General features: G+C 34.6%; 2 protein-coding genes across 4 annotated transcripts in view; one reads left to right on the top strand and one right to left on the bottom strand.

The window, feature by feature from the left end:
• LOC128991654 (GTPase-activating Rap/Ran-GAP domain-like protein 3) overlaps window positions 1-16,620 on the top strand; it is a 395,113-nt gene extending 378,493 nt beyond the window's left edge. For all 3 annotated transcript variants that reach the window (XM_054414733.1, XM_054414732.1, XM_054414734.1), the window contains 16 exons: window positions 2,523-2,589; window positions 2,919-3,021; window positions 5,850-5,948; window positions 6,284-6,387; window positions 7,274-7,385; window positions 7,737-7,889; window positions 8,213-8,343; window positions 8,555-8,849; window positions 10,803-10,901; window positions 11,106-11,266; window positions 11,936-12,049; window positions 12,689-12,938; window positions 13,484-13,570; window positions 14,051-14,169; window positions 14,785-14,902; window positions 15,866-16,620. In XM_054414733.1, the coding sequence (XP_054270708.1) occupies window positions 2,523-2,589; window positions 2,919-3,021; window positions 5,850-5,948; window positions 6,284-6,387; window positions 7,274-7,385; window positions 7,737-7,889; window positions 8,213-8,343; window positions 8,555-8,849; window positions 10,803-10,901; window positions 11,106-11,266; window positions 11,936-12,049; window positions 12,689-12,938; window positions 13,484-13,570; window positions 14,051-14,169; window positions 14,785-14,902; window positions 15,866-16,098 (2,245 nt within the window). In that variant the 3' untranslated portion in view covers window positions 16,099-16,620. The remainder of the gene's footprint in view (window positions 1-2,522; window positions 2,590-2,918; window positions 3,022-5,849; window positions 5,949-6,283; window positions 6,388-7,273; window positions 7,386-7,736; window positions 7,890-8,212; window positions 8,344-8,554; window positions 8,850-10,802; window positions 10,902-11,105; window positions 11,267-11,935; window positions 12,050-12,688; window positions 12,939-13,483; window positions 13,571-14,050; window positions 14,170-14,784; window positions 14,903-15,865) is intronic.
• A 3,757-nt stretch (window positions 16,621-20,377) lies between these two features.
• The window catches only part of LOC128993281 (DNA mismatch repair protein Msh6-like), a 32,868-nt gene continuing 25,648 nt past the window's right edge, over window positions 20,378-27,597 (bottom strand). Inside the window, exons 20-24 of the mRNA XM_054417072.1 lie at window positions 26,888-27,020; window positions 24,599-24,787; window positions 23,296-23,473; window positions 22,295-22,446; window positions 20,378-21,676 (exon numbers count right to left, since the gene is read on the bottom strand). Coding sequence (XP_054273047.1) covers window positions 21,404-21,676; window positions 22,295-22,446; window positions 23,296-23,473; window positions 24,599-24,787; window positions 26,888-27,020 — 925 coding nt within the window. The 3' untranslated portion in view covers window positions 20,378-21,403. The remainder of the gene's footprint in view (window positions 21,677-22,294; window positions 22,447-23,295; window positions 23,474-24,598; window positions 24,788-26,887; window positions 27,021-27,597) is intronic.

The following is a 27,597-nucleotide window of genomic DNA, read 5'->3' as shown; positions in this document are numbered from 1 at the left end:
ATCTTAAATCGAATAAATCATGACCTAAGTGTACAACATATAATGCTGAGGAAGAGACTCTTTACCGGAATGGTTAGTAAGTCAGATCAGGGCAGGGTTTCAATTAACCTTACATAAAAGCTGGCTATAAGAAATGCATCTGGTTTGTTCAAGAACCATGAATATATCATACACCCTTCCCTCCAGTTGTAGGTGGCCTTCTAACATTGCTAAAGTTTAACTTTTCTTGCTCTAATTTCTTAAGTTAATTCATTTAAGTCATTCTGCTTTACCTGTGCTTTGCAAGGGGGTGAGGAAGCAAAAGAAAATTGTACTTTAACTTGGATGCCAATATAGCATCAAATTGGTTAAAATTTAAGGGGCAGACCATCAGAATTTTTAAATAATAAAAATGTTACAGAAAAAGAATGTAACATTTTATATTGCTTGAGCAAAACTTTAATCAAGGCACAAAGAGTGTTTGTGTTTGTGTTTGTTGTGCGTATAATGTGTGACTTTTTTATTCAATAATGTATACAATGCATAATTCTCAACACTTTTCAAGTGTCAAAAACTATTATTTTCACCAGAATCAATTTCAATCATCCAGTTCACCAATCTTTGTACAAAGTTAATTTCAAATGCCCAAATTTGATCAAATACCGTAATTTCACAATATTCCATATAGTTTAATTCAATTCTACCTAATTACCTAATTAAACCTTTCTACTAATCACTTAAAGAAAAATATCGCCCAAATAGTTCACGAGAGATTCGATTAGCGATTAGGTTATAATAACATTTGTTGTTGGAAATGATCAAGCATTCCTTTGGCTTTATTATTGACTAAAACATAGTACAAGAAAAGAAAAGCTTCCACACAATTACACCTAAACAGTGGCCTCGGGCAAAGTTAGCTACTTGGATCTCTAATGAGGCAGAATCATTATGGTTGCGCATTATTATTCCCAGAACCTACCTCCAAGATATAACTTTGATATTGCGTACTTTGCTTCTGGCCATTTAATATTCTCCTTGAACGGCACAGTCTTAATCTTAATCCATCTTCTATCTCCTATCCTCTATCTTCTATCTATCTATCTATCTATCAGATCTATATATATAATTCCGTAAGCGAATCGGTCCCCACAAAATATCTCGAGCTAGGAAAAAGGTAGCATGGCTGTTGAGGATTCATTTTAAAGTGGTTCATAAGGACAGTGGGAAAAATATTACAAGTGTCAAAAATTACACCAACCTTGCTCCACATGCTGTCAAAGATCCAGCCATGTTCTAATGGAAGTACTTGCTACAGTGTTTCTATTCACTGTTTTTAATATACCAGCTGATGTAAATATTGTGTATTTGTTTGTTTATTGATTTTAGTGCTCTGTGTTTAGGTTAGAATGATAATTCAGTGTTGAAAAGTATCTTGTTAGGGGAAGACCGTGCGACTACGAAGGAGAGTATTTAGGAATGATGCACAGCATAGGGAATGGTTAAGGTCAAATTTAAACGGAGATGAAGGGCAGCAATTGCTGCAATGGGCCCCTAGTACATAATAATTGCTTATACAGCTTAAGTATGTTGGAAAATAAATGTACTTACATAATTTAATATTGTTACTACCTATTGTGAGAGTTTGCCAAACTTTTTCTATCCTGTATAGATAAACAATTCGTTCATATAATTTGAATTTTGAGAGGGTTGTAAGGAATTGGTTAGAATTTTTTTGTAGTAAACACCTTCAATATAGGGTTTTACGAATTGGTCTAAACTGCCTAACTTAGTTACCTGCAAAAAAATTAAACAAATACTACAGAAATCAGTCGCTTATTAATAATTACATGAACAATATCCCATGTTTTTTTTTATTTTTTAAATTCTTTAAATATTTATTATGTTTTAAAATGTTTAAATTGTAAAGTATAATATCTAATTGAAATGTTTAGCACAAAATACATTGTTATTGGCTTTGTTTTATATGTATATTTTCATTTTAGTTCATTGATAAAAACAGGCTTAGACTATGAGTAATTTCAACAACCAATTTTCAAGTTTGTAAGTACTGTATATTTAAAAAAAAATTCTTTTCTGATGCTTTATATGTTGATAGCCAAAATATAATCTGTACCAATACATTAGAGTCACAGTATTCTAAAAGAAAAATGATGAAAGGAAGTAACTTACCTATCCTAAACCATTGAATTGAGTCCAGAGCAAGAGAAGTTAGTAGGCTTTGATATATTCATGGCTTCAGTACAAGCAGCATGCATTTCTTATTGGCAGCCATTATGTGTAGTTCCTTTAGAAAACCGACCTTTCTTACATTTCCTGTTGAGTCAACTGATTATAATCCTACAAATAAATATTGCAGGAAATTAAAATTTATTAAGAGAAAAGAGTCCTGATCATGTTTCATCGTCCTAAATTGTTACTGTATAATGTTTTAAAATATATTACAAGCCTAATAATCTTAATCCACACCGTCTTAAAAAATTGTACAATTTGTGAGTTCTGTGATATTAGAACTTTGTTTTCAGTAATTTTCCTAACATGGAAAAGCTTGAAAAGGGACCAAAAGAGATTTTCTCTCCAGATATTCAAAAGGTAAGGATAGTCAAATTGTTGCTTTTAGTACAAACTATTTTATTATGTAAAGTAGACATAACATTTTTAAAGAAAACTCTTATAGTAATACGTTATAGGATATAACGTTTGATTGTTTTCTTAAGGGTTTGTGTCCTTTCGGATAACATAATTATCACTAATAACAATTAACTTTTGAGTACAGAATTGAACCAGCGATGTTAGATTTGAAGGTCACCATTGCTACTCGCTATCCAGAAAATAGTATTTAAATAAAACATTTTTAACACCAAATGAACTCTCAAGCAGGTTTATACAATAACTAAATAATCTATGTTGTATATTTTCAGGACTTACTCCTACTAGAGGAGCAAGAAGGATCCGTCAATTTCAAATTCGGTGTTCTGTACACCAAACCCGCTCAAGTGTGTGACGACGAAATGTTCAGTAATGGTTTGTACAATAAATAAATATTTATTTTGTAAAAGATATTTGTGCTTATAGCAGAATTGTCTGAAATTTGTTTAGTTGTGAAATCTATAACAACTGCAAGATGAATTTTAAAATCATGAGTTTATTGCAAAGTTGAATTGCATAATAAACTTTTCAATTTAATAAACTACATACATGCAACTGCCTTGATGTGGTTATATAAAATTACAAACTTTAATTATGTGTTACAAATAATTATGAATTGTAAAAATAAACCCAATGAAAAAACCCTGTATGTTTACCCAATGAGGTATTGAAATAAAATCAAACAAAACCTCAATAACGAAAAAAATATTTTCAAACCTACTATACCTGTATGTTTTTCACAATAACAAAAATGTATTCCCTGTGGTACATATGCAGTATGTTATTTAAATACTGTATATGTAGGGGCCCACAAATGTAGATAATGTGTTGTCTGTTTTGTATTAAAATATATGTAGTTTTGTAAAAAAATATACCTATACTAGGTGAAACCCGTCGAAATCGACGGTTACTTTCGAGGCTTACGCTAATTCATCTAACTGCGATAAATTGAGTGAAATAATACATATTTTGAGTTACCAAATATGGTTGATCATTCAATGAATAAAATATAAAATATTTCCCATACTGTAGGCTACGTCATCGTAGTTGTTAGTATGCTATCTGGTATCTCTTCCTTTGGAAGAACCTTTAAATAGTATTAAAATCGTATTGGTGGATCTTTTGTAGTTAAACACTTCCGTGATTTCATCAGTGCAATGCAGATTAATCTATGATTTTATTTGAACAAAAAAATCTGTCTGTTGGGAAGACACGTTCTAACTTCAAAGGGAGGTATATCCGTTACAGTGTAAGTTTGATTTTTCCTTCGTCACGTCGCGTCAGTTCATATCGTACTTCTGTGCCGATTAATAACACTCTAGCACAGTTTTGAGAAATTGGTTGTGGTGTTACTGTTATAGCTGGAATTCCTTGACATGGGGGATGTCAGTTAGTTTTCTCAGCCTTATCAGTTACATAAAGTTGTCAATATAATCTACGGAATGTTAGGTGTGTGGAATATACTTGAAGTGAGGTTGGCTTTTATTCTTGAACTGTTAGGGGCCTCCTCATTTATATGGTCATGCAGCTTCATTGGCAACAAATAATGCAAATGACATAGTAAGAGCACAATAAAATTCTTCCTTGGATGAATTTTATGTTGGAGAAATGTAAAGCCGAATTATAAATGTCACAATGCGAGTTTGAGCATTTTGTAACAATATTGTATGGGTAAGTTACATAGATTTTTTAGGTTGCTGCTAAGTGCACTTTAAGAATATATATATTTTAGAGATAAATTAAATGGTTTTTGTTGCTGAGTAGCGCTATTAAACATGCACAACCCTTTTCGTTAGTCTAATAACATTCAAAGGCTCTCTAGGAGTTCAAGTTCTTATTTTTACACATATCTATATTATGTTTTCACTAAGCTTAATGAATACATCGAAGTAACCTCTCTGAAAAGTCTGCAGTATATTGCAGTTTTCCAGCTTAATTACTTTCTAAATATGCACATATTTCTACATAAATATTGTAAAATGTTTTATCCAGTTGCTGTAAACCACAATTAATTTAATAAAATATGGACACGGGTCAAATGGGCACCGTGCCCTTCTGCACTTGTATAATTTTGTATTGTATTACACAATCGAAGATTTTTCCAATGATTGAAAGTATGTATGACAATAATCTAATGATGAACTGTCTAAAATAATATGATAAAATATAGGGAAAAGGTGTGAAAAAGGCAGACACCAACCCGTAAAATAGATATAAGATAGTTCAATAAGATACAATTGTAGGAGTTATTGTGATAAAATGATTTTCCACTCATCTCGTAATGGAACTTTATATTGCAACACAAATGATACAGAGAAAAATCAATTTAAAAATCAGAAAATATCATTGCAAATACTTCTTTTGGACAATTCAGTAACTCCCAATAAATGTGTGTTAATTAAAACACAATTTTAAAATTAACAGCTGTTTTATTAAAAAGTATTATCCACATGACCAAAATGTAAACAAATCTGTGGAGGGATCTTTAAAGGCTTCTGGGGCAGAGCCCTAAGCGAATTTACCTCGTTTTTCTTTTGATAACTCATCTACAGACCAAGGCCTTTCTTTGGACACCTCTACCAAGTTTCTACGCCCAGCTGTTCTCTCAAATTAATGGAGACAAAGTTTCCAATAAATATTTAGATTCCTCCATGTTAATCTTATGGGAGAAAACCCAACTTTGATGGAAGATCCTGACCAAACTAATAAAGATATCAAAAAACGAAAAACACTTTGCAAAACTACAGATCAGGGCAATTTTTTTGACACTTTAATCATCAAAATCGGTCCAAAAATGAGGGAGTAGTTCTGTTCACAAAAATCGGCTTAGCGTATTATATATATAGAAGATTGATACTAAGGATTAGACTTCTAAAAATATTATGCAGTGGAACCTCGATAACAATATCCTTAGTAGCAAGTCATGCTTGATACAAAGCATAATTTTTAAATAACCACCCTTCATTTTGTTTTACCTATTGCAAATCTAAGGGATCTGCCTTGATAACAAATCTTATTTTATAATCTCCTAGTACTTGACAGACTTGCTATCAAGGTTCTTACTGTGTACAATATTTTCTCAACCCCAGTTGACTATATAGCCTACAAGTCAATCAAAGTATTTTAAGTAGGCATATATCTTGTATTTCAAAACATTTTTCTCTGGTTTAAAAGATTCTAAAACATGTTTTACTATGTTTCAGAGACTGGTAGTGAAGAGTTTGACAGATTTATTAGATTATTGGGTGATAAAGTTAGATTAAAAGGCTGGGACAAGTATAGAGGTGGTCTTGACGTCAAAGGTAAGCTAAATGTAAAAAAAAATTATTCTTAAATTTTTGTTGTGTAGGAAAGTTATTTATTCACTCTACAAAGCTACAATGTTGAAAATGTACTAATTGTGTGTAGTACATATAAATAGGAATGAAAAAGTGAAAAAGTAAGTATAAGTAGTTCTTGTTGTGAATATTCTATTAAACATTTTTACTACAGTTTTTTTAAATCAAATTTGAAAAAATACATTGTTAACTTTTTGTAAAAAAGAAAGAAAATGAATATCTTTTGGCTATCACGATGACTTATTTCCTTTGAAGTTTTATCAGACTTATAATATTTGTATTATTTTTATTTTTTACAGGAGATATGACTGGAAGACATTCGGTTTATACAATATACGAAGGCCACGAAATCATGTTTCATGTCTCAACGCTCCTACCATACTCGAAAGATAACCGACAACAGGTAACTTCCCAGAAATATATTTTACTACGAAATATATTTACAAGTTATCTCAGAATAAATAAATATAATTGAAAAACACAAAATATTCAGTGTCTAGAACTGGAGTATAATTTTCTCAAATGTTTGGACAACATAAATGACATTGATTAAAAATGAATAAACCTTCTCGTTGAGTGAATTACAGTGTGTGAAATAAAGAATTTTACTACAACCGTGTGAAGGTATAGTTTAAGTATAACTTTGGAACACTTTCATCATAGTCTCTTCTAACACAAGGCTGCGGCGTGACAAAAGTGGCAACACCGCTGTCCCGTTAAACTGAAACAGCTGTTGCACCAATTTATAACGGACAGTATAGGAAATGTTTATGTTTACACTTTTGTTATTTATATTATTACGGTGGTAATAGCCATGATGTTGCGCTGTTGCCACGCACCAACGCCGCGGCCTGTGTTAGAGGAGGCTATGCTTTCATTTAGATCTATCTTGATTACTGATCTAGAGGATAGAATTTCAAACACAAAGCATTTTGTTGTTTCTAATCTACTACCAAAGACTATGTATACTTAATGTCTCAATAGTACTGTATATAAAATGTTTGTTTAATACAACCTAAATTCCAGGTAATAAGATTTACTGTTTAGGGACAAAACAAGCTAATATGTTGGACAATGTTCCTCTGTTTTTTACTCGCAGGTAGATTGCAAGAAACAAATAACAAATAGTAGGTAATGGTTCTGTCTATAGTTATCAAAGAAGACTTTTATTAGCTTGACTTTAGGTTCATTACACATTCTCAACACTCCCATGGTGAAATACTAGTTTAAAACAAAGGCAATGTCCTCATTGGAGACAATTTTTCTCACATTTGGTTCTGTATTCACAGGTAGAGCGCAAGAGACACATAGGTAACGACATAGTCAACATCGTGTACGTAGACGGAGGACCTGCAGAGATGGTGCACTTCAACCCTTCCTTCATCAAGTCCCAGTTTACACGTATCCTTTACTGCAATGTCTGCAATCAAACAAGGAATATTACTTACACAATAGTTTATCCTATTTTCTTTTAGAAGTAAGAAATAATTAGCAAAACTTGGTAATCATTTGCCTCTTTAAACATGTTTTACTTTTTTCTTAATCAATGACACAATGACTGTCTTAATTTTGTTGACTCTTTAAAAAATTGATATGTGGTTCTATGTTCACTAACTTGTAAATATTCATCAAGTATTTAAGAGATGTTTGAGATTGTGTAGTTGATACTTGGAATTATGCTATTGGTTTTACCAAGTTGTGCAAGTACAAATAAAGATGTTTTGAAGTGAATATTTCCTCAACCCCGCTCAGATGTGTTTGCCGTTGTCAGCTACTCCGAGGAAGATCACGGCTACAGACTCAATGTCTACTCGGAGGAGTCAGTTCCTCTTTTTGGACCATCTCTCCCGTGTCCCCCGGTGTTCAGGGAGGCCCAGGATTTCCGGGAATTCCTCATCGTCAAACGTAATTCAACACTTTTCACTAATGTTTTTTTCACATTTTTTCCCTCCAATTTTCCCTGTTGGGATCAACGTTTTGTCAAATTGTTTGAGTCTGTTATTAAGTTGGTTAGCTTGATTTTACAGCTTCTAATGTATAACTTATAACTTTGATACTTTCAGTTACTAGGCTTATTCTCTAACGTTCTTCCGGTTGGAGAAAGATAAAGGATAAGAGTGGTAGATTGGAAATGTAGTAATGTTTAACTGTTCTTGAAGAATCTCCAGGATTAATTATAAGATATCAGGGCTGTGGATTGTTGTTGATCCATTTAAAACTTGTTTCAGTAATTAACGGAGAAAAGGCAGCCTTCAACACTCCAACGTTTGCACAGAAGAGAGAACGGACTCTAGATATGCTCATTAAGGATCTGTACTCGGAGCACATGGGCGATTCGGGGAAAAGCAGCACACATATGGTAGCTTTCTTCAACTACTTTAAATAAGTTTCCGATTCCCTCTTTAAAATGGGTGATACAACTTAACATTAATTTTTGAAGATTTTTAAAACCCTACAGTTTTTTTTATATCCTTGAAAGTTGGTTTTTGTCATAACCCTTTTAAGTCTCCACAGAATAAGTAGATCCAGCATTAGCATACTTTTGAATAATTAATATTTCAATGTTTCAGCCGATGCTGAATCGTCGCACGTTCAGCGATGTGCTCTCCGACCCACCGAGAGGGTCGCGCAGACGTGAGGAAGCTCGACAGGTAGAGTTTGTCAGGATCGGACAAGCGCTCAAGTTGGACACCATTGTGAAAGGCGACGCGCCCACAAGTCTAGCGACGACTGGACTGTTCAAACGAGCGCCCTGGGAGCCTCAATGTTTCTACCCGGACTTCAGCCATGAGGTGACGTGCGGAGACTCGTGGGGCGACGCAAAACTCATTGTAGCTACTGATGTAGGCGTTTACCTCGTAGAAGGTAGGATTTTGAAGTTCTAGTAGTTTACGCAACGATCACATAAAGAACGTCTTTATGACGCAAGTAGAAATTTAAGGCAGGAGCTAGTTATGCGAACTGCTTACACTACTTTACTTACAACTGATTTTTTACGTTTGTTAAACTTCAGTGCCTATACTATACTAATTCTGTTAGTTTTTCAAGGTAGGTCAGCAAATCATTTAGTTCACCTTAGGGTAAGGAAAGAATGTGAGTTTCCAGAGGAATATCAACAATTTAATTGGTCATTAAAGGCTGTAAGTTGTTCAGTCATCCCAAAAATTAACTGCCGTTGGATTAATTTTATACTACTATTGTCTAGTGGTGTGACTCTCAGGGTTGTTAGAAGCTTTCCCCTCATTTCTTCCACATGCCATCCTAATTGGAACAATTTCTAAACGGTGACTACTGTCGGGGAAAAAAGTTTAGACACTCGAGTTTGGAGCTCTACAGACAGACAAGTGATCAAACTAACTTAGAAAAACACGTAGTATATATACATTTTCGTTGTTTTATTCTACGTATTCCTGTGAAAACCAAAAATTTTTAGCTCGTTTAAGAAATTTTTTATGACAGTCGGAAGGTAAAAACTCCCTGTTTTTAGAGGATCAAAAACCATCTTATGACTTTGAAAATTCGCACAATGTAAACTAAACTTCAGAACTTTATCAAACTTACAAACTTTAATACAATATAGACACATATATAATGAATTAATTTGTGTAGTTTCAGAAATTTTACTCTACCCAAAAAGTTTTTGTTGTAACTTTTGTAAATTAACTTTTACTCAAAAACGGCAAACGCTAGAAAAAAATTTAAAAGCTTGTTTTGTAGGTGATTGGTTTTGTATTTAAAATATTAATACTGCTCAACCAAATTGTTAGGCATATAATTTATATAAGTTAACATTTAATTTGGATAGTACAGAGGCCGAATACGGCACTTCCAGACCGCCACCGGCTCTGACTGGGCGCATACCCCGTACAGTGTTGCCAAATTGAACACTTGGACACTGAGCAGCGATGGGCTGCGAACTGTTGAGTCAAAACTGAACAGCAGTTAATATTAATTATTAACCATTTCCCATCACCTTTTCTAATGAGGGCTTTGGACTTCCAACGTCACTCCCACACTTCTAAATAAAACATATAGCACTTACAATCATTGCATATTCTGAATCTGACAATTTAGATTTAGCACCTATATTTGGGGTGGTAATACTTTCGACCCTTTGGAAGAATGCAAAACATGAATTTCCTGCGAGTCAGTCAGTGACAACACTGCGTGAATCACCTTACGCTCGGTCAAGGTCCATCGTGGCAACACTGCACTGGATTCCTGAGCGGGCAATGGCGTTTGCACCCCTTGCAGGCGCGAGATCATCCAGTTTTTTGTTAATTTATATAAATAACATGCGCAACAATTTGGTTGAGCAGTATCAATATTTCAAATACAAAAACAATCACCTTCGAAACAAGCTTTTAAATTTTTTTCTAGCGTTTGCCGTTTTTGAGAAAAAGTTGATTTACAAAAGTTACAACAAAAACTTTTTGGGTAGAGTAAAAATTCTGAAACTACACAAATTAATTCATTACATATGTGTCCATATTGTATTAAAGTTTTATAAAGTTCTGCCGTTTAGTTTACATTGTGAGAATTTTCAAAGTCATAAGATGGTTTTTGGTACTCTAAAAACAGGCAGTTTTTACCTTCCGACTGTCATAAAAAAATTCCTAAACAAGCTAAAAAATTTTTGTTTTCACAGGGATACGTAGAATAAAACAACGAAAATTTATATACACTACGTGTTTTTCTCAGTTAGTTGGTTACTTTTCTGTAGAGCTCCAAACTCGAGTGTCTAAACTTTTTTCCCCGACAGTAAATAGCAAACTGAATGGAACACAGACGTATTTTATCTGGATGTATTTTTTTCAGATGGAGTTTCTCACAAGCAAATCTTTGACAAAAGTATCTCAGTCAAACAGCTAAGCGTGGTCGAGGCTCACGGCATTTTACTCTTCAGAGCGGACAAAGGTAATTGCAAAATACAATACCTAATAGTAAAAAAAAATACCTAATACAGGATTTCACGAACTACTGGTAATACTTCATACTCGAACGTACTTTCTCTGGAGTAGCTCAAACAAAAAACGATTTCTGTCGCACTCTATTGCAAAGCATGACCAAAACTACAAGAAGTAAATAAATTACTGTACATAATAAATTAAATGTTTTCAGGAAGAGACAGTAAGATGCACGTGTTTCGTCTGTCGGATTTTGAGGGAGACATCGAGGTTGGTACGAGAGGAAGAGCAGACCTCAAAGAACATCGGCTGGACAAAACCCGAGGTTGTTGTCTGTACGCGATCAGTCGACCCGGAGGCTCTCATCTACGCATGGTATGTGTGCCACGAGATCTATAGTCAGTTAAACGTTCATTGTGCAGTAATTAACTAATTAAAATAATAAATTAACTAACAAATCATGTCTTTAAACGGGAGTCGCAAAAAACAGTCGTCCTAAAAACATCAGAACCATAATGGATACTGTCATTTTGACTTTATTCCTATGCTTTTTTACTACTGTACTAATTTTTACTATAGCAAAGTCAAATTCGAATCTATAGAGTTACCGAACTAAGTAAATGTAATAAGCGTCACGAGGATAGTTGTCACAAGGGGCAAGGAAAAAACCACGATTTTACAGTAATTCTGATAGCATAACCATCCATAAAACCTGAACTGCACCGTGGGATTGACCGTACCGTAGATATCTCTTGATGTATATACATACTTACTTACTTACTGCTGTGGCCACGGGTACCATAAATGATACTTGGCCTTCCCAACACACTGCCTCCATACATCTCTGCATCTTGCGTCCTCCTTCCTTCTTCCCAGTTTTCTCATGTCCTTTCTACTTGGTCCCACCATCTCAGTTTCGGTCTACCAAGGGGTCTTCTTCCTTCTGGGTTGTTCTCCAGTAGCCTACTTTCTTTGGTAAAGAGTTGTCTTATTTTCATATGATATGTGATAGGGTTGATGTGATGGGATATTTGTTGTTGTCAGGTTGTCAGCCTGGGTCGCAAGTTACTACTGATGCAGTGGCGTCACTCTGCCGCATGGACTGCCTGGTGTCCTGCTAGTGATACGGATACAGTAGAAGGCTTCCAGTATCTCAAGGTGAGTAAAAGTAACAAAGAGAAAGATAAAACTTTTTGTAATCTTAATCTACTTTTTCTATAAGTCATTAGGACTGGAGTTTGATGATAATTGCAGAATATCCTTTGCTGGTGTAAAGGAAAGTATGCAAAAACTGTTTAGGTACAATATACAATGAATTATAATTATTTCATTAAAATATTATTCTGGAAGCAGCGTTCCAAGAACAGATTTCATGAGGAAAATGTTCTATGATACTTTTTCTAAAGAATTGTATCTGAATATTCTTTCGTAAAGAGGTGTATTCTTTCGTTAAGAAGTGTATTCTTTCGTAAAGAAGTGTATTCTTTCGTAAAGAAGTGTCTTCTTTCTTCTCCCTTCTGATGAATTCCCTAACAGGGACGAAATATTAAGTTTGTTTTGTGTTATGTGTTTTGTGTGTGTTACCAAAGATAATATGGACTCTTTCTACTGTCTACTAGGTAAGCTAGCATATCCCTATCTCTGTAATAGTACTACTTAAGTAAAATTAGTTTGTGTTGCAACATTGAGTGTATTTACCACTTTGAGTTCCATGATATCTTCCACGTCCAGTGATCTCAAATTGCCTTTGTTGACTAACCGAGTGGTCATTGGTCTAACCGCTTGACATTTCCGCAGGAGTTCCAAGTAAATGACACCCCAGTGCTGATGACTCTAGTGGACGCATCACTGGGAGGTGCAGGGCTCACTGGAGCTACGGGAGACAACGTCATCTGTGTGGGTTATCGCAGCCAGTTCGACATCGTCAACGAGCGCACGGGCGAAGTCTCTCATCTGTTCAGCGTCCAAGACTCCACCAGAGGTCACCTCGTGGCTGCCATTGACCTCTACGAAGATGAAGAACCTGAGCTGCTTTTGTGCTACAACAGTAAGCACAGGCTTTCTTATCAGTATTTTTTAAGTGTTAGTAATGAGTACCCTAGTAACAATGTTGTTAGTTAAATTAGAGAATGTAGGTGAATTCCTAGAAGCAGAGCGGACAGCCACTCGATTAGCGGAAAATATTATCCGCAATCTGCATTACGCACTTTGCTTCCGTGCCTAGAAAAACAGATGTTCTTTTTTTCAGCTGTATTACTAACAATATATTCAACTAATATATTTGTTGTTGTTCCCTGAGTTCTTGTAGGTGAGATTTAGGTGTAACCCTATGAATTTTTCCACCTTGTATGGCATCTTCAGGGGTCTTCTTGTTTCTTGTAAATTCATCACTAACACTAAAGTCTATATTTACAAAAATATTTACCTGTACACAGACGGATCACGCCACAAAGTCTTTCTTCTTCCATTTCATTTCTTCAACTGGAAGGGTTGACATTTGGTCCGTTTGACAGTTGCGTAAGGTAAATCTAATATCATTCAAGTTCTTGAAACTGGGATGACAAAAAATATTTAAAGGTCAATTTTTTCCAGATACTTGCCACTTTCAAAAGCTGTCGAGTAATTCACCCAGCAGTACTGAGTTTGACTTCCATTGGAATACAATTCCTTCTCGTATTGGTGAGTAATTAGTTTTAAGTAAAATTGAATACCCACTTTAAATCTTCAATAGAAATCCATCATTAACTATTCACCCTATCTCCTAGATTTTAAATTTAGAGATTGAATAGTAAATTTGTGTAAAGCGTCATTGTTCTTCAAGTTTAAATACTAGGGTAGTTGTTTGCCAAACAGAATAACCTTGATAGACTGCCATTCTGTATTTGCAACAGTTTTAATCTGATTTTGTAGGTCATTTTTATGTTGAAATCTTCCTTAACTATTGAAAAATATTCTACCCTACTCGTTATTGTCAATTTCTATTATTTTTCAATACTTTTTTCTGTTCCGGTCAGAGTGTAGGTTCACAAAGGTTCTGTATTAGGTAGTTATATTTTCAAAGAAACAATATTGAGAAGTTGTGTGATTATAAATCAAAAACTGAGTAACATTCTCTCAATTGTTGTGAATTGAATTTGACAGCTTGCTTTGTTTTTACAGTTTGTGCCTTCCCATACATCCTCGCCTTCACCTCAGATTCAATGGAGATTCGTCTTATCATCAACGGAAACCTAGTACAACACATGGCGATGCCCAAGCTCACCCTCATCTGTCCCAAGGTACTTTTACTTTGTTGGAACTATTATTTTTGTGGTACTGTTATTTTTTATGATGTAATACGATTACTTTGTGTGATCAAATAAGTTTCTGATACTGTAATGATAAATTTGTAATTGATTTTCTGTGATAGAAATACTATTTTTTTTTTTTTTTATTATACACCATCCAACTTTGTATTTAGTGGTTTCAACAAGTCAATCAAATGATAATAAGGTATATGGAGTGATAATATGTCTTGCATATATGACAAAATACCTGGATTGTTACCGTTTAGGATTGAGCTGTTAATTAATTATGCTTTCAACAGGAATGCAAAAAGAATAGTGTTTGGGCTCCTTTTAATAAACGTACTTAACACAACTGATGTACTTACTTAATTCCTACCATGGCCACTTGTACCCTAGCTGGTACTTGGCCTCGCCAACGCATTGTCGCCAATTCTCACGGCCCCCTGAATCTTCCTCAAGTCTCATTCTTTATAATTTTTACTAACTGATTTAAAAAGAGAAAATCAAAAACTGAAAAAAGATTGAATATGAAAGAAACTGTTAGTTAGCTAAAAAATTGGATTTAGTTTGATTATTTAACAAGTATATTTTACTGTTTTGCCACAGAATGACATATTCTTCGCTACGACAGCCCCAGAATTCTTCCAGAGTCGAGCGGAGAGGCTTCATGTGGACCACAAAATTGACAGAGATCCCAGTATATCTCCTCCTTCTTCACCACATTGTAAGGGAACTGGTTCTTCAATAATATCACATCTGTATTCTTTAGTACATGTTAACAGTTCATGTTACTTAGTTTGTTTCCAACGCAAACAAACCAATCAACTAAGGCTTACAGCTATAATACAGGAGGAGCAAGCTGGTTTAGTAATAGAGCACAAAGCTTCGGTCCCAAAGGTCCTGGGTTCAATTCCAATCACCAAATGGGGTTTACCTAGGTGATAATACTGCAACACTCTAGGTCTAGCCTGGAATAATGTGTATAAGCAGTTCCAGACTAAAACCTAGCAAAAAAAAGTATAGGGGTATTATCAATACCTTCTTCTACCAACCTAAGCTAAAAGGGGAACTCCTCATGCGTTGCACCAGACCTGACCTAATGTATAATTTTTTCTAAAGTATTCTTTTTAATATATGGGTAATTATTACCACATAAACAATAACATTACGTTAAGGTACATTAATCATTAGGTATAACCCTTAAAATATGTGTTGATTTGTATTGATATCGAATCAAAAAATCAATTCACCAAGACAGTAACTTTTTCTGTAGACAAATTTTAAGTTGAATATTTTATCAAATTTTTGAAACAGCGACGTATTTTGAGTTGCATGTTTTAAAGCTGAATATGAATTCAGTCTGGGTTATCTGTGAAGCTTTGTTGATGACTAAGATCAGCTGTTTCTTTAGTAATGACCGTTTATCAAAAGCCCAGTGATCAGGGACAGCTGGGTCCAATTTCGAACCATTAAAGAGTTACTAACTTTTCTCAGGATCGAACTGGTGACCTGCTGATGGCTAGGCGAGCACTATAACCACTCAGCTAACTAGCTATTTGTGTTAGTAATATGAATGTAGAATGGCCAGTAGTGTTGTTACTGACATAGATAAATAATGTTCTCATTCCCAAAAGTATTTTTATTTAAAAGAAAATATTTGTCATATAATTCAAACATTTTCCTCCAGTATCTCCCGAGGCTCGTCCATTCAGACTCTACCGCATCTCCCTGACTGCGATGAGTGGACTGATAGCACCGTGCGACCGTCGTTGTCCCACGCCCACTCCAGGCCCAGACCCGCCGGAGTCATCCGGAACATCGGATCCGGAGCGTCCTAAGTCCGGAGCATTCCTCACTGCGGAGCCGTCCCGTGGTCTCAGTCGAAGCTGTTCGTCTTCCCCGACTCCTCAACCCAACTGACTCCAACTTCCCACTCTCGACCACATGTCTTTCTCTACTTCCCTTCTTTGTACAGCGGAAATTATCAAACTGTGGTTGTGTTGTACGTACAAATATTCTACTCTATGTCTTTACAGGGTGTAGAGCAACGTGTAAATAGACGCTGAATTACTTGTATAGTCTAACATTGTGAGTTATTATTTGTGTTACTGTGCTATTTTGTAAAATCCATCGACCAATACACAAATGAGTGCTAAGGTTTGTGTATACCACTGTATGCTATTTATTGTTTAGCAAAAATTTAATGAGGATTCATTTATTTTATAAAAAATGTAAATGGTGAACGATTACCAACCAGGTTAAGGAATATATTTGTTTAGTGTATTTTTATGAGAGCTTACAGTGATCATTTTTAACACATCCACTTTTTAAAATGTCTTCAAGGTTTGTTCAAAAATTTTAGAGTATTGTTTGATTTATCAAAAGATATATCTGGTGTAATTTAACTGTAACTTTTGTTTGAACTGAATTGACCTTCTTACATTAAATCTAAAATTTTTGAATGTTAAATACATTGATTTTGAAAAACCAAGATAACAACTTAATCAAAAGCATAAGTTTGGGATGCTTTTGATGTTCTAATCAAATGTTAGTTATCATATCATAAGCTATTTCTAACTTTGTAAAAAATTATGTAATGAACGCAGGATTATTGTTAGTTAAGTTACTAAAATATACTGTAAACTAAATAATTTAATTTTTCTACACTATAATTTGATTTTGAGTTAGATTTCTTAATTCTTGAATGTGTTTAAAATCTGCTCTTAAAAGCTGTTATCCATGGGAATCAGTTACAGAATTTCTTGTCCAAATATTTTTGATTGAGCACTTCATTAATTTACTTTTTTATCGTAACAAAAACAAACAGAAAATTGACATTGGTCGGTTTTAAAATAACTATTTGTACCAAATTTACCAGGGTCCCCAAAACTTTTGACAAACTGCGCTTTAAGAGTCGGCAGGACAGCCGGCCATCTTGGATTTTCAGCCCATAACTGCGATGTTAATTGTTCAAGCATATTACGGCATGGTTTATTAAGATAAGTTGCAAAATATATCATGTTAAAGCTATTGAAACCATGGATGTGATTTGCTCGCCTATCTATTTTTTAATTTTAATTGTTATTATTTTGTCAAACTACATAAATATATAGACTTAAACTGTGATTTTTCCCACAAAAGTTTTAAAAATCCTAAAAGCAATTCACACGGAACATATATTTAAGAATCACACAAAATTTTCTGCCCAGTAATCAAGCTTACGGTGCATAATTATTATGCTTCAATGTGAATGCATGTTTTTTCTGATCAACAACCATTGTTACGCTACAACCCTGGCATCTGACGGCCAACAACAATGAAAAATTATTGACTCCTGCCGACTCTTAAGTTTTTTTTCTCAAGCATAAGATGTTAATTTTATACAATGTAAAACTGTGTAATATAGATTAATTGTTCAAGACATAAGGCTCTAGCTGTATATTTGTTCTTGAGATGTAGTTGTTATAGTTTAATTAGGTAAATTTTTAACTACTTAAGACTGTAGTATGTTATCAAAATATCTCGAATATTTTTCTAAACTTGACCGTCCAAGGTGCACTCAGCTTTGTGTTTTCCTTTCTCAAAACTCTAGCGTTGGAAATTTGTTGGTTGAAACATTTTTTATAGATTTGAAATCTGAATAAGACAAAAAATGTTGTTTACGGATGTGCCAAATGATGCTAATTGGTAATGTTCATACAAAAGACTTTTTGCTATGTTGCACAATTTTTTTTTTTTACTGAATCATTATTCACATTTTATTCCTCAATTGACTGTGTTTTATGTTTTGTAAATATTTTATTTGTTTTTACTTAGAATTTTCACAAAAAAGAACTACTTCCACACATTTTACAACTTAAAGATTTCAAAAATGGTTCAGAAACAGTATAAACAAACTACAAATTGCGTAGGATTTTTTTCCTTTTTTTAATTAATTCTGAGTAAGGACTCTTCTGGACTCTTCACACTGCACCGAGCGTTCAATATGAGCAAGTCAATGGCCTATCTATGTACATACGGTGTTGTATTGCTTATGTATTTTTATCTATCTGTAAGTGTACATTTTCGTGTCGAATGATTTTCCAATTTCTAATTGAATGTTCAAATATATATTTATTGTTATGTCTTGTTGCTGGTTGGAGCTTTAAGGTTGTCTATTATAAATTTCTAACTCAGTTTCTCAACTGTTAATGTGACTGTATTGTTGTGAATTGAGTGTTAAATTGTGTTTATTTTTAATCTGCACTATTAATTATGCAAGGTCTGCTAGTTGGTGATAAGATGTGGTATTTGAAATATATATTTTCCTATTTAGTTTGCAGCTATGCGTATAAGTTACCAGATAATGTGATACGTATGTTTATTCATTACTGTTTAGAGAGCTAGAGGTTAATATTGTTTTGAAATTTCAATGAATTTAGAAAAAGATAACATACTTAATAATTTCCTTTTGATTTAGTACTTTGATGATATTTTGTTCAGTAATTTAAAACTGTTTGAACGCAGAGAAGTAAGGAATAGAGGAATCTAGCTTATCGGGACAACCGTGAGCTTTCAGCTCTGGTATGTTGTGGCGGAAATGTACTTGTGCGAGCAAGGAAGAATTGAACGGAGAGCACTGTGCGGAAATTCCTTTCGCACATGGCTAAGGGTCTTCCTCCACCCAAAACGTAGTACAAGAGGGCGAGGGGGGGATTTTGCCCTAGACACCAGCACTAGTGCTAGACACCACTTAAGTGTACCATTGAATGGTTCCTCTGTATTTTACTTCTCTGTCGTTTGAAAGGATATAAGATAAGTTCAGTAGTTTAAGATTCTCTGAAAGTATACATTTTATTATTCATGAAGTAAATCTATTAGACAGAGAAAATTATTTATTTGTAAGCAGTTAATTTTACGACTTACCATAGAATGGAAGAGCATTAAAAAACTGAGCTGAAAATTGTATTGGACTAATTATTTTACACCTAGGTCTTTTGATGATTTTCCTCATAACAAATTTTCAACAAACAAAACTTATTTGATATTAGTAACCTTTAAAATACACAGATTTAAGGGGCAATGTGGACAAACATATGACAATATAATTCTGAGGCTTCCATAGTACATTTAACAGTCCTAAATATAGGGTTTCACATGCAATCCTTTCATCGGATGGTTGCTGCTCTCTCCTTTTTGTTCTGAGTATGGTTACGGTTAAACTTGTTTTCTGTTAGCAATTCCTCCATCACTTAGTCTCTCGAATGATCTCACAATTGAAGCATAAACTTGGTTTTGGAAGTCTGCATACCTCATTTTGTTCCTTTTATTTTTATTTTAAGATCCATTTCTATGGCGTTCTTTATTCTCATATGATTTATTTTCATTCTGATTTTATTTCACTGCTTGTGACTTTTCTTCCTATGCTTTTTGCATTTTTTTTTTTTTTTTTTTTTTTTGTCCTAGGACGCTACACTTATGCTTTTTGCATTTGTCCTCTTCTAGCTTTTAGTAGGTTTTCTAATTATCCAGGCTGACTTCTCTATAGAGGGCTCATTCTTTACCTTCAGAACGTAATCAATTCTTCACCTTTAGGCAATTTCCACTTTTCCGGTGCTGCACGTCTCACGTCTTTGCTGTTCAGTGCCCCTCCTCTGGTGCAGCACCACCCTTCACCCCTAGCACAAGCCTCACCGCCCGGTTGGTGCAGGTGTAGGAGGGAAACTGTAGGAAGGTATTGGCTCGAGTACTCATGGAACCAACACCCCGACACCTTCAAGAGGCGGAGGCGGTCTTTTAATACTTTACCCAATACCCAGCCTACAGCGATCCCACACCTACCAACACCGGACGAATGCGACTCATGCTGCTTTGGTTTACTACTCAAAAAGGGGACTTTTGTTAAGAGAAAATTGTTTTTGTGTTATCGTTTGAGAACTTTCAAAATAGTTAATTGTCTCCATGTTTGTAATAAAGTTTAAATTGATTACTTCCATTATAAGGTATGTATTAGTTTAAAAACCGGTTGACCTTTCCTACGCTAAAGAATATTTAAGAGAAAGTCTCTTTGTAAAAAAAATCAGGTCTTATAACTTGACATTGGGTGAGTTTTGTCAAAAATACACATTAAAATTCATAAAAGTGTAAAAAAACTTTATTAGGCTCAAAATCGATATATACCTAATATAGAAAACTTAACAACTACATAAAGGTACAGGTTTAAATTGAGTATAACTGGTTCAGTGAGTAAATTGGCTGTGGTTCTAACACTATCGGTAAATGAATTAAATAGCAACAAATTAATAAGTCATTCAATTTTCTATGATTTTGATCTCAATTGTACATAGTAATCATTCCAAAATACTGTAATGTTTGAACTAATTATTTAAATGAAAAAGTTTGTTACTTCGTATAGGACTTTTAAATTTATGAGCACTCTTTTTACAAACTTTTAAGATTTTACATAACAATGCAGTGCAAAAAAAACATTGTAAAACTAAACTTAATAATAACAGATAACTACTTGGGGAATTAAATTTAACTAGAACAGTAACACTAACAAACTAGCGGTAGTAACAATTATTTTTGTACTTAATGCGATCTTTAGTCAACATTTATAAGGTAAAGTCATTAAAGATATGAAGTAGAAGGAGACGAAATGTGATGTTACTTAGTGAAGTATTAATCTTGGGCATACTTAATTGATACGCATCGTTTCCCATCTTTTCAGACAAATAATGGCTATGAAATATGTAGTCAAATAATCCTTGACAATCAAAACTCGCTACAAATGTTTTAACGGTTATTTTAAAAACTCATCGTCATCATGATAATCATCCCAATTTCTAACAACCGCCAAAATATAGAGAAAGTTTACTACAAGCTTAAATGTCAAGGACTGTCTGAAGAAGTATATTTTAGCCGTTATTTTTCATGACACCAAATTCTGGCTTTATAAAAACATACAATGGTTTTACTTTTTGAAATACTGCACGAAATACACCTACATAACGGGTTTCTTGTCTAGTATACCTTTAATAAATTTCATCACAGAATAAAATGTTTGAAATTTTTTAGGGAAATTTTTACAGTGGTTCCGTAATGGGGAAAGTCTTATGACTGAAAACTCCTATCCTAGAGCTTAACATAAAATAACAATCAACAAAGAAGGTGGACCAAATAGGAACTCGACAAACCTAAATCAACGTCCATTTGTCAAAAACTTACTCGACAAGCTTTCTCAAACTTACAAAACTGCGGTGACCTGTTGCTTGAACTCGGCTGCGTTGAAATCCTTGCGGAAAACTGACTGGAAAGTTTTCCGCAGATGACACTCAGCCTCGAGGGCTTTAGCGTGAGCGTAGCCGAGCTTTATGATGTGTTTAGGCACGCCGGCGAGGCGAGCGGCGTTGAATCCGTACGACTTTGGACACGCTCCCGGGGCGAACTTGTACAGGAACGTTACGTTCTCCTGCATACCTTCAGAGTCTTCGTCCATCTCTGATTCCGCCATACATGCCTGAGGACATAAGTTTGGTAATCGGAAGTGGTTTAAGGAAGAAACAGTTTTAACGTGTGGATTATTGGATATTCGGTTGTCTGACCTTCTTTGTTATCCGGCTCTACCTGCAGACGATTTACTGAAGAAATGTGTCCTATTTTAGAGTGGTTTGACCAGAAACCACAGCAAATACGTAGAGACAACTGGACAGTATGTTCAGTTTTCAAAAGACTTGAATGGGTTTGAAAACCCATTTATGACTTCATGATTATTAACATGTTTAAAATGTTTTTGATATAATTGTCTGTGTTATTTAACTTTTTTGTTTATTTGACCTAGTTGTGGTCAATTAAGATCAGATAATTAAGACTATTAGTCTTACTGTCATTAATAAGGCCAAGAAGTAACTATCACAGGTTAGATCGGATTACTATATGCCATGACTTTGACAATAGAAATGGTGATGTTTCAAATGATCCATTTCAACAAATCTTTTCAAATTTTATCAGTAAATTTAAAGCTAAATATGTAAAACCAATTGTTTACGTACTTGTTCGTTTAAAACACAATTCAAAATTCTTCAATCACAAATTGCAACGTTAAAAGCAATTAGCCATACGTTCTTATTCTACTCACCATATGTCCCAACGCTACGTTCTTGTAGTCTTTGAAGTCTTCCACGAGTGAGTGGTAGTGAGTTGAGAATAGTGTTCTACACTGCATGTCAGTAAGCTCCCGTAACACAGCGTTGGCAATGGCTGTTCCGTCGTATGTAGAGGTGCCTCGGCCTGTCCAACATACATGGAAACTACTACAGAAAAGAATTTTGACAATACAGAAGCAATCAGAAAATACAGAGCTATTTTAAAAATAAACAAAAGAACACTGAAACATTTAAGAATCCTTTTTTTCGTGGCTTGTTCTTGGATGTATAATTTTTGGTAAAAAAATGTTTAATCCTTCCAGATAATGAAAATAAAACAATAATCACTACAATACACGCAACAAAAATAGCATTTTAATTGTAAATCATCAATTAGAGCTCTTAAAAAAAGACAATGCAGGATACGACTTATTGAAATAGACTCCTTTAAAAGTTTAAATGTAAGAGAACCGAAAATAAAAATAATAGAGAAATATTATAGTACACAAAAAAGTTCCATCTGTAAAAGAAGAGATCTCATTTGAAGAGATTAAATTATGTGTAGGCTACTGAAAAATATTTGTATGTGTACTATAGTCCTCGGCACCCTAAGTTGAGGCAGCCAAAGGCCGCACGGTGTATATCTAGTGCAGCCTTTGGCTGCCTCAACTTAGGGTGGCGAGGACTATACCTACATGAAGAATTTCCCTGGTGAGAATTAAGTCCATTATTAAAGGTAAGATAATATGAGGCAACACTGCATAGTTGGCAACCACGACAGCAGCCATTTCGTAAACTCAACCACTTTCTCTACTCTTGACAGAGTCTTGAGGACGAAATATTGTGTGCACAGTCTCTCTTCTGTATGTTTTATTTGGCCTACCTACACTTTTTCAAGGTAGCTGCTATCCTTTTTTCTACAATTCAATTCCTCCCAAACAATTGGACTTAAATTTCAGGGAGTGTAAAATGAAGAACCAATGATGTCACTTACCCAACTCATCAATAAGCACGAGTGAGTGTTTCGTAGCATGTGCCAGGATAGCCGATGTCTCGCACAGCTCCAAGTAGAAGGTACTCTCCCCTGCCATGATGTCATCATTGGCACCGAGTCTTGTGAAGATACGATCCACTGGACTCAGCTTCAAACTCTCAGCTGGTACTCGGCAACCCTGAGAGGACAGATTCCTGTTATATTTGCTATGTTTTTGGAGCTTTTTTAGTTGCTTGTCTTTATTGTAGAGTTTTAAATGTCTTTAAGTTTTTTACGTTGTGTTTGAAGCATAATAGTAAACTGAAAAAATATTATAAGCCACAGCTTATGTAAATTTAGGGAGGACTGAAAGGTCAGTTCAAATAGGTTTTGGACGGTATTTTTATTCCAGTAATATAATTTGATAAATGGCGCATTAGTTGTGTGATGAAACCGGTTTACACTGGCAGATGCTTCAATGAAATTCCATCCCAAAAAAAACCCGAAAAAAAATCTTCAAGAATAGAATTTAAAATTGTGGTTGTGATGAATTTAATCAATATCACTTTTCTAATTCTAAACAAAGCAATGGTAGTTGACATTCCTACACCAGCAGCTATAAAAGAACATTTACAAAAAGAATTAAAAAACAACTCACAAAAGTCGAGGAAGTCCTAAATTAGAACAAAATATCAGAGTTACGTTTGTTACCTTTTATTTTTCCATACATTTGCTATTGGACTCTATTTTACTGAGGATATCTAATTGAACTTTAACAGTATTCAAAATAATTCCTATCTTTTCTATCTACAGTGGAGTCCCAATAATCTGAACTTCGGTAATCCGAAAGTCCGCTTAATCCGAAACCAAAAAATATATTTTTTATATTTTTTTTATAAAAACAAATTAAAATTTTCAAATTATTTTGAAAATTTATTGAAATTTTTTTTTAAACTAAACTTTTAAACACAGTTAGCTGTACCTCGTCAAAGTATTCTGTAGCGGCCGGGCGAGATAGACTTTTTTTGTAGAGTATTTTAGTAAATATTTCACCATTTTTGTTATTAACATTTTTCATTTTCGTCCCGGGTTCCAATCCCGCCAAATCACAAATGGATTTTATTAAGTGATAATGCTGCAGCCACTAGGTCTAGCCTTAAGTTATGTGAAAAACAATCCCGGGCTCGTGCCTGCGTCCTAAGACAAAAAAAAAATTTCAAAAAATAAAAAAATTTTAATTTTAAATAAAGAATTTAAATTTTAATCCAAGATGGCCACTAGCTTCCAACGACTCTTAACAATGTAGACTCAGTCCGACTCTCACCAACTGTGCCATGATGACAATCAGCCCCAGCTGCCTCATCAGTGTGGACTTGCCTCCCATGTTGGGTCCCGTCACCAGCAACAGACTGGGACTGAGGGTGTCCTTGTCTCCTATCACAGTGTCGTTGGGGATGAAGACTTCCTCGGCCGTTGTGCACGGGTAGCTGCCGTTCCTTAGTGTCACAAACGGCTGTAAACACAAGTACAAGTGATTATCAATGAAGTTTAACGAGTTGTTGACCTATTTTTTTCCAAGACAGAAATATCTGTGTGAGAATCTTGATCATCCAGTGTGATTGAAGGGGGAGAGAACACAATTATCCCACCACGGTAAAATAAATATGGTTTGAACACTTTTCCTCAGTTGTAGCAGATTTCTCTATAGGGAAGTAGCTATTACCATAGGTGGCATAGTAAGACCTAGGCCCGGGACCGATTTACTTTTTCATTTTAATGTCTTGTTGTCCTCAGAGGCCAAAAACACCATTCGTTCAAATTTGTATATATATGTGTGTCCGTGAACGCGATAACTTGAGTGATTTTTGTCCGATTTTGATGAAATTTGGTTTAAAGGTGTAAGGCGGGATAAACTGAATGAGTTTGCAAACCAGCATGATCGGACCATGGTAACTTGGTTTTATTGGGTAAAAATTGGGTTTTCTCATTTTTTACCCTCAAAACACAAAATTTCCCAATTTCTCTCTAGACCTTTTTAAAGGGCTTAAAAAACAAATAATTTAGTATATCAAAGTGTTTTTGTACAATTACTGGTACCGTAACGGAGAAAATTAAAAATTAATTTAATTTAAAATTCCCACGTTCTTATGGAGAATATTGTTAATTGTTGTAGTTTGCTTGTTTATGGATATATATTTGTACAAAATTGGCAAATTTATTTATTTTATACTAAGCTGTAACGGTTATATTCCTCTTGGAATACCTACCGCTACTTTGGGTGACGTAGCTCAGGAATGAAACTCAGCACTCGCTTACAAAACCCAACTTTATTAATTACTCAAAACAACACAAAGAACACAAAGATAAACTAACAATCAAAAAGGTAGAGTAGACTGGAACTGTATAAATCATTTAGTTAGAAACTGAAACCCCAATTTGGAAAAGACTCTAAACACCAATTTTGAAAACCCTTAACATATTCTTAGCTGGAGCCCAAGGCCCTTGGACCCCGTCCTCTGGTGCACCACACAAACCACTCCACACAAAACTGACCCCTTGATCAAGTGCACTGGCCTACTTAAAACAACAGCTTTCAGTAGGTCAGCACAACAAGTTATTGTTTAACAACACTACCAGCCTACTCACACAACATTGCCAAACACTTCCTCTTTACAATATTTGACCCTCCTATTACAAAGCTATTAATATTTTACCAAAAACCACACATTATTAGTTTCCTCGTTGCAGCAAACCTAATGTGTTTTAAAGATTTAATTGAAAATCAATTCAGGCAATATGGAAATTTGCTTAGTCAACAGGTTTGCTGCAGCGGGGGTATTTTTAGATTACATTGGTAATGTAATTTTACTGGTTTATTTCGACAACAGCTAAGATAGTCAAGAGTAAGTAAGTATGGTCTGTATGTTACCAGCAAAGTAGCCTATAAAATGCAGGCTTTCTATACATTGCCTGAAGTTTTTTAAGTTAAAGTATGAAATGAAGTGGTAGTAGTAACAGAGATTTCATATAATTTGAAATCTCAGATATTGTGTTTACTTAGGAATTTTAAAGAATGCCCAAGGTTGTATCAGGCAAAATTATTAAATAGATATTTTTTTTAATACTTTTCAACATAGAACTATTTTTTGTATAGGTAAGGTTAGTTTCCCGCGATCTTTGTGGGTATCAATATCAGTATTAGAATCGACATATTCCTATGTAGAATGAATTGAGTTAGACATTTTTCTCAAAGTAAGGTGGTAACTTATTAAACACTCATCAAGGACGGATGAATCTAATTACGAACAATGAAAAAGCTACTGACTTTTCTCATGATCAAACTTGCCTCCAACTAGGATTTCTGATCATTGAGTGTGCACCATATCCACTCAGCGATCCAGCTAAGACTACAAGATCGCCCCACTCATCCTACACTCATCTCCATTCATACTTGGCTTAAAATACCTACATTTTATGGTCGCCATTTCAAATAAGTATTAAGTACTAAAAAGTATTCATTTGGATAATAGAGTCATAAACGGTTATAAAATGCATTATTTACCATCAGATATCTATTCTAATTGTCACAGATATGTAGCGATTTTGCACCAACCTGCACACAGGAGTCAGCTGGTACGAACTCAGGGATACAAACGTCAGTGGTTTGACCTCTGCTGTATTCAGCAAACGCCATCAGAACATCCAACACTGAGAGACACTGAATGGCCGATATCCAATCCTCATACCTGCGGAAAACAATATCTCAAACAATCACTTCAAGGTAGCAACACACTTTGGGTACATTCAATACAGTCCCGCTGTTGCAAAACTATGTTAAAATTTCAATACCCCCTGCCGCAGCAAACCTGCAGACTAAGCGAATTTCTATTTGCCTGATTGGATTTACACTAAAATGTCTCCTTAAAAATATCACATTTATTCCCTATTTAAATAACATTGGTTTAACGAGTACTTAGGTTGCTGCAACAGGGAGGGTAAATAACCCCGCCGCAGCAAACCTGCAGACTCATACCTGCAGAAAACAATATCTCAATCAACCCAAGATAGCAATGCACTTTGTGTATATAGGTTACAATATAATAAGAGTGCTATTCAATAACCATCCCATGATTTCAAAAACCAGCCTATCCTGAACGTGAGACTGGAAATAATTTATTTCATTAATGTTCAATATTACAATGTTAGTATACAGCTAATTTTGTCACCCCGAATGTTGTTGTAGTTAGCAATGTTGCCTCAAATATTGGAAAAACTAGCGAATGTCGAAGGAGCTAGCAATATAGCAACAAACATTGTGGAAGC

This window comes from Macrosteles quadrilineatus, unplaced genomic scaffold (assembly GCF_028750875.1).
Source record: "Macrosteles quadrilineatus isolate MER2022 unplaced genomic scaffold, UCM_ALF_1.0 Scaffold_4__1_contigs__length_99947679, whole genome shotgun sequence".
NCBI lineage: Eukaryota > Metazoa > Arthropoda > Insecta > Hemiptera > Cicadellidae > Macrosteles > Macrosteles quadrilineatus.
The sequence above is the reverse complement of the archived record's forward strand: the minus strand, read 5'-3'. Positions and strand labels throughout refer to the sequence as shown.